Source organism: Podarcis erhardii (genome assembly GCF_964252035.2).
Source record: "Podarcis erhardii genome assembly, chromosome: 14".
Classification (NCBI taxonomy): domain Eukaryota; kingdom Metazoa; phylum Chordata; class Lepidosauria; order Squamata; family Lacertidae; genus Podarcis; species Podarcis erhardii.
Genome location: NC_138503.1, coordinates 50,441,687 through 50,454,138, shown reverse-complemented (window position 1 = coordinate 50,454,138; position 12,452 = coordinate 50,441,687). Strand labels below are relative to the sequence as shown.

Sequence of the window (12,452 nt, the reverse complement as noted above, 5' to 3'; positions counted from 1 at the left end):
TTTGAATTGGGCTGAGAAACTTACCGTATTTTTCCGTCTATAAGATGCCCCCCCCCAATGTATAAGATGCCCCCTATTTTGGGGGACTCAAATTTAAGAAAATCGCCTCGACACTATCCGTGTATAGGACGCCCCCTAATTTTTGACACCCTTTATTAGGGGGAAAACCCTAGTCTTATACACGGGAAAATACAGTAATTGCCAGCCAGTGCAGTTGGGCCAGGGTAATATGCTGAAAAGGGACGCGGGTGGCACTGTGTTCTAAACCACTGAGCCTTTTGGGCTTGCCGATCGAGAGGTTGGCTGTTTGAATCCCTGCGACGGGGTGAGCTCCTGTTGCTTGGTCCCTGCTCCTGCCAACCTAGCAGTTCGAAAGCACGCCAGTGCGAGTAGATAAATAGGTACCACTCTGGTGGGAAGGTAAACAGCGTTTTTGTGCACTCTGGTTTCTGTCATGGTGTCCCATTGAGCCAGAAGCGGTTTAGTCATGCTGGTCACATGACCTGGAAAGCTGTCTGGGGACAAACACTGGCTCTCTTGGCCTGAAAGCGAGGTGAGCACCGCAACCCCATAGTCACCTTTTTCTGGACTTAACCATCCAGGGTCCTTTACCTTTTTTTACCTTAATATGCTCAAACTGTCTTGCCCTGGTGAGCAAACTGGCCGCTGAATTCTGCACCAGCTGAAGTTTCCAAACGGTCTTCAGGGGCAGCCCTACGTATAACGCATTGCAGTAATCTAACCTAGAGCGTAGACAACAGAGGTTAGGCTACCTGTCCATATAGGGGCCCAACAGGACCACCAGCCAAAGCTAATGGACGGCCCTCTGTAGCAGAATCACAGTTGGAACAGAATGCTGGGGACGACTCGTTTATAATTATATTTATAATTATAAATTATAATTATATTTTGAGAATGATTCCTGTTCTTATGTTGCTGCGTTGTTTTGTACTTTCTGGATATCCCTGATCATATTATAAAGTAAAGGTAAAGGTCCAGGTAAAGGTAAAGGTACCCCTGACCATTAGGTCCAGTCGTGGCCGACTCTGGGGTTGCAGCGCTCATCTTGCTTTATTGGCCGAGGGAGCCAGCGTACAGCTTCCGGGTCATGTGGCCAGCATGACTAAGCCGCTTCTGGCGAACCAGAGCAGCGCACGGAAACACTATTCACCTTCCCGCCGGAGCGGTACCTATTTATCTACTTGCACTTTGATGTGATTTCGAACTGCTAGGTTGGCAGGAGCAGGGACCGAGCAACGGGAGCTCACCCCGTCACGGGGATTCGAACCGCCGACCTTCTGATCGGCAAGTCCTAGGCGCTGTGGTTTAACCCACAGCGCCACCCGCGTCCCTATTATAAAGTAGTCGTGTTCTATATTATAAACCAAGCACTGCTAGCAGTTGTTTCTTTTTGTTTCCCAATGTATTTCTAATCAATTAAAAAATTAGTGTGGCGCAAGCAAATTTTTATTCTCAAAGTGTGGTACAGGAAAAAAGAGAAGCACTGCCTGAAGGGCTGCACATTGGTGTATTAAACCAAATTGGGGGTGGAAAACCTTTGGAAGTCCTTGTTTATGTTTATGGAGGACAGGTTCCCTCAGGCCTGACCTTTGGTCCTGCTGGCTGGGGCTGATGGCAGCTAAGCATCCAGCAACATCTGGGGAAGCCCAGGTTCTCCATTTCTGATTGCGTGTTTGTGTTCTTAAACAAGCAAGCTGTGACTTCTAGGAAAATGACTTCTCCGTGTGGAATTGCAAAATAGAATCTGTGTGGTTTAGTGGTGGAGAGTGTTGGGCAGAGACCACGAAGAAGCAGGTTCTAATCTCTGCTCAATCAGCAAGTTCACTGGGTAACCTTTGTCTAATCTCTCTCTCTCTCTCTCTCTCTCTCTCTCTGTGTGTGTGTGTGTGTGTGTGTGAGAGAGAGAGAGAGAGAGAGAGAGAGAGAGAGAGAGAGCGCTTAGCTACTTTGCAAGGTTGCTGCTGGAAGTTTGGGTGCAACTCAGCTTGCTGAGAGGGGTTTGCATGACCGGACACTGAGGTCCAGCTCCGAGGGCCTTCTGGCGGATCCCTCACTGCGAGAAGTGAAGCTACAAGGAACCAGGCAGAGGGCCTTCTCGGTTGTGGCGCCCGCCCTGTGGAATACCCTCCCACCAGATGGAAAGGAGATAAAACAACTATCTGACTTTTAGAAGACATCTGAAGGCAGCCCTGTTTAGGGAAGCTTTTAATGTTTGATGTTTTATTGTGCTTTTAATATTCTGTTGGGAGCTGCCCAGAGTGGCTGGGGAAACCCAGCCAGATGGGCGGCATAGCCAGATGGGCGGCATATAAATAATTATTATTATTATTATTATTATTATTATTATTATTATTATTATTATTACAGGGCTGTGTGACACCTTCAGCTTCCCAGGCCATTCCAGTAAATCTGTGCTGACTTCTCTTTGTTTTTTTGATGTTTAGTGTGATAAATCTTAGTCTGCATTCATCTTTACAACTTCTTCTGCTCATCACTTACTTCAGCCTTTCTCAACCTGTGGGTCCCCAGATGTTGTTGAACTACAACTCCCATCACCCCCAGCTAGCAAGGCCCAGAGCTCAGGGATGATGGGAGTTGTAGTCCAACAACATCTGGGGACCCACAGGTTGAGAACCACTGATTTACTTTCTCTGGACCTTGAGGCAAGAGGTCATATTGGAACTATCTTCTGAGAACAAAAGAGCAAGCATGACGTCTTTGTTTCTCCAACTAGATGGTTAGCTAACATTTAAGATCCCATCGAGAGTATTGTGTCCATTTCTGGGCACCACAGTTTGAGGATATTGATGAGCTGGAAGGGTGTGCAGAGGAGGGCAACCAGGATGATAAAGGGTCTGGAAACCCAGGCCTTATGCGGAACAATTGAGGGAGCTGGGTATGTTTAGCTTGGAGAAGAAAATAGAGGTGTCATGATAGACACCTTCAAATATCTAAAGGGCTTCCACATGTAAGATGTAGCAAGCTGCTTCTCTGCTGCTCCAGAAGATAGGACCCAAACCAATGGATTCAAATTAGAAGAAAGGAGATTCCAACTAAAGAACAGGAAAAATGATCTGAGGTTAAGAACAGTTTGACAGTGGAATGGACTCCTCAGAAAGCGATGGACTCTCCTTCCTTGGAGGTTTTAAGCAGAGGTCTGATGGCCAACTGTCATGGATGCTTTTGTTGAGATTCCTGCATTGCAGGGGGTGGGAATAGATGACCCTCAGGGTCCCTTCTGACGCTACGATTCTCTGATTCCAATCAAGAATGTAAAGGTAAAGGTACCCTTGACCGTTAGGTCCTGTCGCGAACGATTATGGGGTTGCATCACTCATCTAGCCCTATAGGCTGAGGGAGCCGGCTTTTGTCCACAAACAGTTTTTCCGGGTCATATGGCCAGCATGACTAAGCCGCTTCTGGCGAACCAGAGCAGCACATGGAAATGCCGTTTACCTTCCCTCTGGAGCGGTACTGTTTATCTACTTGCACTTTGATGTGCTTTCGAACTGCTGGGTTGGCAGGAGCAGGGACTGAGCAATGGGAGCTCACCCTGTCGCGGGGATTCGAACTGCTGACCTGATCGGCAAGCCTTAGGCTCTGTGGTTTAGTCAGGGAAAGCTGCGCTGGCAAATAGACAGTTGAATATATATATATATATATATATATATATATATATATATATATATATATATTTGCTTTCGTAGATTTTCACGGGTACAGGAATGCAGGTTTTGGTGTCCTCGGGTGTCTTCCCGTGTAAAAGACACCCCAACTTTTACACGGGAAGACACCCGAGGACACCAAAACCTGCATATATATATATATATATATATACACACACACACACACAAATAAAGCTGTATTCGACGGACGGAAGGATATATGATTTCTGACATGACTGAGAATTGTAGCACCAGGGACAAAGAACTTTAAAGCGTTAAGATCAGAAGGCAGAAAATATGAAAACAACGAGAAGAGGCAGGAACGAAGATTTGGAGATATGCTTCAGAGGTCCAGACTATGGGGAGCCCGGAAAAATTAATAATTACACTTTGGACTATAATTGGTCTTTTTTGTTTTAGTTTATTATTTTTAATTGGATTATGATTCGGATATGTTGATTGGTTGTTTTTATTGGAAAATCAATAAAAATGATAATTTTTTTAAAAAAGACCATAGCGCCACCCACATCCCTATCAAGAATGTACTTCCTGTTATAAATGCAAGCTTTCTTCTTTTATATCAAGTCTCATTCTGAATACCTTTCAACTAAAGGTGTGCTCCAGGCAAGGATCCGTTTAACGAAGCTGCGTCTAAACTCTGCCGTGTCTGCCATTCTGACCTTGGACAATAAAAGGGTGCAATAAAAGTTGTCATTGCGAAGAGCTGAGAGCAAACCCAAAGCCCTCTGTTCCCCGATTCTCCCCCGTGCCTCCTGCAGAGGTGTCATAGGTCACCTTCTTATCTCCCGATAGCTCACCTTTGCTCTCTCTCTCTCTCTCTCTCGTCTCTGCTAGATGAACAACGCAACGCTTGCCAACGAGTCTTCTCCCCCCGGCAGCATGTCTCCTGCCACGCTGCGCTTGGATTTCCTCCCGTCGGCGGTGGGCTCCGGCCCCCTGGTCGTAGGCGATGGCTCCCAGCTGAGGGCCGACCAGAACCACTCCCAAGACAGCCAGCATCTCTTCCTGACCTCTTCGGCGGCCAAGGTGATCTCTGGCCTCTTTGTGTGGGCTGCCCTCGTCATCACTTGCCACCAGGTAAGCTGGGGGAAGCTGGAGGCCCAGGCTCTCGGAAAGATCGTATCCTGCCATAGGGACGTACCTCAGGCTCCGAGATCTTTAGTGGAGGCCCTTTTCTCGGTCCTGCCACCCTGAAGGGCAGGCTTGGTGGAGATATGGGAGAGGACCTTCTCAGTGGCTGCTCCCAAACAACTTTGGAACTTCCTCCCAAATAAGCTAGTCTTGCTCCCTCCTAGTTGTCCTTCTGATGGCAGGTGAAGACCATTTTATTCCTTTGGGAATGGACTGTTTTTTTAAAGAACGGGCTTCTAAATAGTGCTGTGGTGTTATTGAAATACTGGTAATAAAAACATTTCATTACCTTTTAACAATTGTCTTGTATGCATACCCCTAAACATTTTGTGAATCTTTGTACTTTTGTCCCATTTACTGTACTTGTTTCCCCCAATTTGAACTATAAAATGGTGGTTTTATTGAGTCAAAATGAGAGTACAGTACCCTTAAACAATTTTTTAGAAAGGTATGTATTTTTTAAAAAAACTTTCTGTATTTTATCTGTGCTGTTTATATTTGTGTAAGCTGCTTTGAGTCCCAGTCTGGGGAAAAGGCATAATAATAATAATAATAATAATAATAATAATAATAATAATAATAAATTATATAATTATATAATAATAGGGCTTTTTACAGTTGTTTACCTTCCCTAACAGTTACAGATAGGTAGCCGTGTTGGTCTGCCATGGTCAAAACAAAATAAAAAAATTCCTTCCAGGAAGTGTGCATGCACACGAAAGCTCATACCTAGAACTAACTCAGTTGGTCTTTAAGGTGCTACTGGAAGGAATTTTTTTATTTTGTTTTTACCTTCCCTAAGTTCATGCCCTCCAGATGATGTTGGACTACAACTCCCAGCATGCCAAGGGAAGACACAAGTCTAAAATAATAAATTTTATTTATACCCCGCCCTTCGCGGCCAGAGCCGGGCTCAGGGCGGCTAACACCAGTAAAATTACAGTAAAAACATAGTAGGGGGAAAAAACCAATTTAAAATACAGGTTAAAATGCAATTTAAAATCCAGTCTCATTTTAAAAGTAGCCCATAGATCAAAACCATAAGGGGAGGGAAACATAAGGGTCAGACTGAGTCCCAACCAAAGGCCAGACGGAATAGCTCTGTCTTGCAGCCCTGCGGAAAGATGTCAAGTCCCGCAGGGCCCTAGTCTCTTGGGACAGAGTGTTCCACCAAGTCGGGGCCAGTACTGAAAAGGCCCTGGCCCTAGTTGAGACCAATCTAACCACCTTGCGACTTGGGACCTCCAAAATGGTGTCATAATAAACACCACTTAACAGCGACACATCTTTGTGTTAGGTTTTTTGGAAGGTGCCGCAGCAATTAAAATGGGCTCCTCCTTACCAAGCATGATTCCTAGGGACAAAGGAAGCTGCCTCACACTGAGTCAGGCCCCTGGTCCATGGAGCTCAATATCGCTTACACTGTCTGGCAGCAGCTTTCCGGGGTTATGGACAAGGTTCTCTCCCAACTCTGCTCGGAGATGCCAAAGATTGAACCTTGGACGTTCTCCATGCACCACAAGTTCATTGCATGCTTTGCATTCCAATGAGCTGTAGGCTTGCGCTTAGAGCAAGATTTTAGTCCTCATGTTCTAAAGACGAGGCTGATTAACAAAAGAACATTGGAAATGGCCTTTTGCCAAGTCGGACGATAGGTGTGTCTAGCTCGGTGTTGTCCACACCAGGGATGCCTCTGGAGGTTGCAGACTCCCAACTCCCATCTGTCTCAGACGGTGTGGCTGATGGCTGAGGATAATAACAACAACAACAACAACAACAACAACAACAACAGCAACAACAGCAACAACAGCAACAACAGCAACTTTTTATTTATACCCCGCCCTTCCCGATTCAAAAACCAGGCTCAGGGTGGCTAACAACAAATTTAAAACACTTTAAAACACTTAATTATAAAACCAGCATAAAATACAGTATAAAAACATGAATAACAATAAAATTCAAAAATCAATTAGTTAATCCCCAAGGCTAGCTGGCTGAATTGGTCCTACTTGGGCCAGCGAGGAGTCCAGGGGAAAATTAGCTGTGGGGTCTCAGAGCGGGTGATCTTCATAAAAGGGGAGGGGGAGGGAAGGGAAGGGAAATAAAAGATCAGGCTGAATTCAAATTAAAGGCCAGGCGGAATAGCTCTGTCTTACAGTCCCATCGGAAGGAGGTTAAATCCTGAAGGGCCCTGATCTCATGGGACAGAGCATTCCACCAGGTCGGAGCCATCACTGAAAAGGCCCTGGCCCTGGTGGAGGATAGTCTGACTTCCTTAGGGCCCGGGACCTTATTCATGGACCTTAAGGTCCTCTGCAGGGCAGACCAGGATGGGAGAAGCTTGCTCTCTTGCAGACATGGGCAAAGTTGTCCCTCCAGATGTTTTGGAACTACAACTCCCATGATCCCTAGCTAACAGGACCAGTGGTCAGGGATGATGGGAATTGTAGTTCCAAAACATCTGGAGGGCCGACTTTGCCTATGCCTGCTTGTGTTTCTCTGGAGTAGATGCCCTGCTTAGAATCATAGAACCATAGAGTTGGAAGAGACCACAAGGGCCATCGAGTCCAACCCCCTGCCAAGCAGGAAACACCATCAGAGCACTCCTGACATATGGTTGTCAAGCCTCTGCTTAAAGACCTCCAAAGAAGGAGACTCCACCACACTCCTTGGCAGCAAATTCCACTGTCAAACAGCTCTTACTGTCAGGAAGTTCTTCCTAATGTTTAGGTGGAATCTTCTTTCTTGTAGTTTGGAACCATTGCTCCGTGTCCGCTTCTCTGGAGCAGCAGAAAACAACCTTTCTCCCTCCTCTATGTGACATCCTTTTATATATTTGAACATGGCTATCATATCACCCCTTAACCTCCTCTTCTCCAGGCTAAACATGCCCAGCTCCCTTAGCCGTTCCTCATAAGAGGAATCCCACAGCCTTGCTCGTTTCTTTTCTTCCAGATCTTCTTGCACCTGAAAAGCTACACCATCCCCAATGAGCAGCGCTACATCATCCGTATCCTATTCATCGTGCCCATCTACGCCTTCGACTCGTGGCTCAGCCTTTTGCTGATCGGCAGCCACCAATACTACGTCTATTTCGACTCGGTGCGCGACTGCTACGAAGGTGAGCCGGGTTTGGCGGTTCAGCCTAGGAACGTGGGCGCCTTGTTCTGCGACGGGCTGATTTTGCACCGCCGCCTATGGCAAAAAATGTGCGCCCAGGGCTGTTTGATCCCAAGCAGCCTGCACATGTTGAAATGACTGGGTTTCTTTTGCAATAAAGTTCAGGAGCAAGGAGTTCATTTCTCTTCCGAGAACCCTTCTGTGGTGAATTGCACAAGACATTCTGCGTGTGGCTCAGAAACACTGTGGCTGAGGACAGGCGCATCTTAGAGCATTGGCAGCATCCTTATCTTCTTCAGCGCAAAGCACACCACTTCCTCTCCAGGGCTGAGCTCTGCAAATCCTCCTGTCTCTCAACATAAATTTTCTTTTCCGCAAGCATCCAGCAAAAGTCAACTGTGGAAGGCATCAACTGGCTAGTACCAGTGTCGTCGCCAAGATGTGTTTCAGCTCTTTGATGCAACAACTAAGGAAACCTTTCTTTCTGAGGAGCAAGAAATGGGGGGGGGGGGACCTTGCACGTTTTGGCAGACTCAAAACCTCTTTTTTGGTCTGGGGGGGCAGGGAAAGGGAGAAATTCCAAAAGCAGTCCAATGAGGACTGGGTTTGCTTGGTAATGCAGATGGACAGTGGTGAGGCTCTGAGAGGGTATGCAGTGGCTGGAATGCTAAACGAGGAAGACCTCATGCTGCAACATCTTGTTGCAGGCCACGCGGACCAATTTTTTTTGCATTGCCCATGAGTTTCACAGTCTTCTGTCTGCCAATAGAATTTCTTTCATTTCATCTTTTAAACACCTGCTGAAAATGTCCCTATTCTGTCAGGCTTATGCAGACGATTAAAAATACGTCTTTCCATGATAAGTTAGCTGATCTCTAACTTTTTACTGTAGTAACTCGGGTTAAGTACTTAATTTGTTCTGGAGGTCCGTTCTTAACCTGAAACTGTTCTTAACCTGAAGCACCAATTTAGTTAATGGGGCCTCCTGCTGCCGCTGCTGCACGATTTCTGTTCTCATCCTGAAGCAAAGTTCTTAACCCGAGGTACTATTTCTGGGTTAGTGGAGTCTGTAACCTGAAGCGTATATAACCCGAGGTACCACTGTATATGGTTTTTATTGTGTGGCTTTAAGTACGGCTGTTGCAAACCACTTTTCATGAACAGTGGTAAATATATATATATATATAGATAAATTGTAGGGTGGACTGTTTTTAACTGCCATTCTCTCTCCTTCTGTGTTTCAGCCTTCGTAATCTACAGCTTTTTGAGCCTTTGCTTTGAGTACCTCGGAGGGGAGAGCACCATCATGGCTGAAATCAGAGGGAAACCCATTGTGTAAGTTCCCATATTAGGCTGCTAATGTGGAAATGTCCACTGCTCCCCATTGGTTAGCATTGTCTCCCTTCAGCATACCCTTGGCGCTCCTAGCCTGTATTGATGGGGGCTTGTCTTATCTTTTCCTAGGTCTAGCTGCCTCTATGGAACGTGCTGTTTACAAGGGATGTCCTATTCGATTGGATTCCTCAGATTCTGCAAGCAGGTGAGGCTCACAGGAGAGGCACTGCCTATTGCTGCAGCTGGACTTTTTCATCTCTGATGAAAATAAGACAATGTAACCTCGGTTTTCAAACTTTTTTTTTTTGTTAAATCATTTTTATTAATTTTCCAATAAAAAAATAAAAAACATCCAATTAAAATATCGAATCATAATAATCCAATTAAAATAAAAAAAACTAAAATAAAAAAGACCAAATTATCATCCAAATTATAATTATTAATTTTTCGGGACTTCCCATAGTCTAGACCTTAAAGCATATCTCCAAATCTTTTAATCCATTCCGGAAGACCGTTCGGCTTCCGAAAAGTTCAAAAACCAAGGGTCAATGGCCTGGCTGCAAAGACAGTGGAAAGAAATGAAGAACAACGGCTCAGAAGCCATTTGGCTTCAAAAAAATAATTCGAAAACCAGAGCAGTTACTTCTGGGTTTCTGGCGTTCGGGAGCCTAAACGGAGGCGTTCAGGAAGCGAGGTTTGACTGTACCTTCCAGGGAGCTAGCTGTGTTAGTCTCTTTTGGCAAATGCAAAGAGAGAGAGAGAGAGAAAGAGTGAAAAAAGAACAGCCTTGCCTCATCTTGTAGCAAAGTTTTTAATGATTTTCCTTAGACAGAAAGCATTTATCGTCCCTTGGAAGCTATGTGCAAGCATTGTTGTTGTTCTTGTTTCTACAGATGTGCAAAAAAAAAACCAACAACAACCCACACATAATACTTAGGGGGGAAATTTAAGAGAACTTTAAGAGAAAGGGTGGTCAAGAAATAGAAACAAATAGTGCCAGGATACTGGGACCTACAGGCATATGTGGTGGGACTGCTCCAAAGTAAAAAGGTTCTGGACAAAATTAACTTCTGAGATCTCATTGATAACTGAAGAAATGATTCATTCCTCCCCTTGTCTCTTTTGAATTTATTTGTGCAATCGGTTTGAGACTTGAATAACAGTAAATTAGTTTCTCATCCTTTGATTGCGGCCCAGGCCATGATTGCCAGCTTTGGGGAGGCTTTTTATCTCAATACCCTGAATTACTAGCATTCTAAAGCTTGGCAGATCGCCTTTGGGAGGGAAAATCGCATAAACTAAAGGGCTCAAGGGACCAAAATGCTCAAGATCTCGTCTTTACTGTTTGGATTCATTTTATTTCAGATATGAACGCAGTGGCTCAGAAGCATCTGGTCCCATGGGTCTATGCGAGTGTTCAGAGTTATATACAGGCAGCTCTCAATTTAAGCTGGGCTTATGTTTTGGGGATAGCACCTAAAGCCATAATTTATAGTCAAAACACACTGGGTTCCGTGGTGGGTGGAACTGCCAAAGGTTCTTTTACCCTGGATGCCTGCCACTACCGCCCTTTTTATTTTATTTTAATCTGCCCCACGCATAAAGCTGAATGTGCACAACTTAAATGCACACAAGTTGCCTCTGGTGGTTGGAAGCGTGTGACTGTGACGCATTTTCACTGCCTTAATGTGCTTCAGCTGTGATGGTCCAATCTTTCTAGGCAACGCTGCAGTTCTGCATTGTGAAGCCTCTGATGGCGATCATCACGATCATCTTGCAAGCCTTTGGGAAATACAACGATGGCGACTTCAAGTGAGGAGACGGGAGGGAGGGTGTGGGGCAAGGGCGGGTGCTTTTTATGGTCTGGGGTGGTTCAACGCCTTGACAGTTTTCCTTGGAAGAGGAAAAGTTCAGGGCAGCTTTCGGGAAAAGGGCAAAAGGCAATTGAAATGCACCAAAAAAAAAGCAGCTCGAAACCAACACTATATTATTATTATTATTATTTTAATGAAGCAACAAAACATTTTCGCTTGGCTGACCCACCGAAAAATTTAAATGGTTAAAAGCTGCTAAACTGCCGCTAGAGAGGAATGCAAATGGCCGTGATTTGATTACATTTCACGAAACCATGTGGTTTCACTGCATCTACAATGAATAGTGATTGTGGACCTCTTTGTCCAAAGGAACCAAGGCAGCTTTAATCTCCTTTCTTGTACAGTGGTACCTCGGGTTACATACGCTTCAGGTTACATACGCTTCAGGTTACAGACTCCGCTAACCCAGAAATAGTACTTCGGGTTAAGAACTTTGCTTCAGGATGAGAACAGAAATTGTGCTCCGACAGCGCAGCGGCAGCAGGAGGCTCCATTAGCTAAAGTGGTGCTTCAGGTTAAGAACAGTTTCAGGTTAAGAACAGACCTCCGGAACGAATTAAGTACTTAACCCGAGGTACCACTGTAACTTGAATCCATATTCCATGTGACAGCCCTTAAAAATTTGAAGAGGGCTATCGTATCTCCTCTCAGTCGTCTCTTCCCAATTCTCTCGACCGTTCCTCATCAGGCTTGGTTTCCAGACCCTTGATCATCTTGGTTGCCTTCTGCACACATTTGTCAACATCCTTCTTAAATTGTTGAGGGGGTTAAATGAGAAGCATGATGGAATCAAGCACAGTCCCTTAAGTGCCTTGGAGAAAGGAGAGGATCTAAATGCAATGATTGTCTAATGTTTGGTACCTCCGTATGTGTTTTATGCTTCCCAGCATTCACAGTGGCTACCTCTACATCAGCATTATCTACAACTTCTCCGTCAGCCTGGCTCTCTATGCTCTCTTCCTCTTCTATTTTGCCACCATGGAGCTCCTGCGACCTTTTGAGCCGGTCCTTAAATTCCTCACCATCAAGGCAGTCATCTTCCTCTCTTTTTGGCAAGGTGGGTTTCCATCTTTCTGTCTCCTTCAGAGGCAGCACCTCCTCTCTTCTGACTGAGCAAGATCTGGGGGGAGAGCCAGTGCTGTGTAAACATTAAGAGGGTTGGGCTGGGACCCAGCAGGTCAGGGTTCGACTCCCCACTTGGCCATGAAGTTTCTCGAGTGAGCTCTTTGGAGGAAGGGCTGGAATAGGAACGAAGGCTTTTGAGACTTGGCAGCTAAAGCCAAGG

At 45.4% G+C, this 12,452-nt stretch overlaps 1 protein-coding gene across 1 annotated transcript in view; it reads left to right on the top strand.

Moving 5' to 3' along the window:
* The window catches only part of TMEM184A (transmembrane protein 184A), a 43,055-nt gene that overhangs the window by 22,949 nt on the left and 7,654 nt on the right, over positions 1-12,452 (top strand). Inside the window, exons 3-8 of the mRNA XM_081839928.1 lie at positions 4,542-4,784; positions 7,794-7,959; positions 9,203-9,293; positions 9,423-9,498; positions 11,014-11,105; positions 12,055-12,224. Of these exons, the coding sequence (XP_081696054.1) occupies positions 4,542-4,784; positions 7,794-7,959; positions 9,203-9,293; positions 9,423-9,498; positions 11,014-11,105; positions 12,055-12,224 (838 nt within the window). The remainder of the gene's footprint in view (positions 1-4,541; positions 4,785-7,793; positions 7,960-9,202; positions 9,294-9,422; positions 9,499-11,013; positions 11,106-12,054; positions 12,225-12,452) is intronic.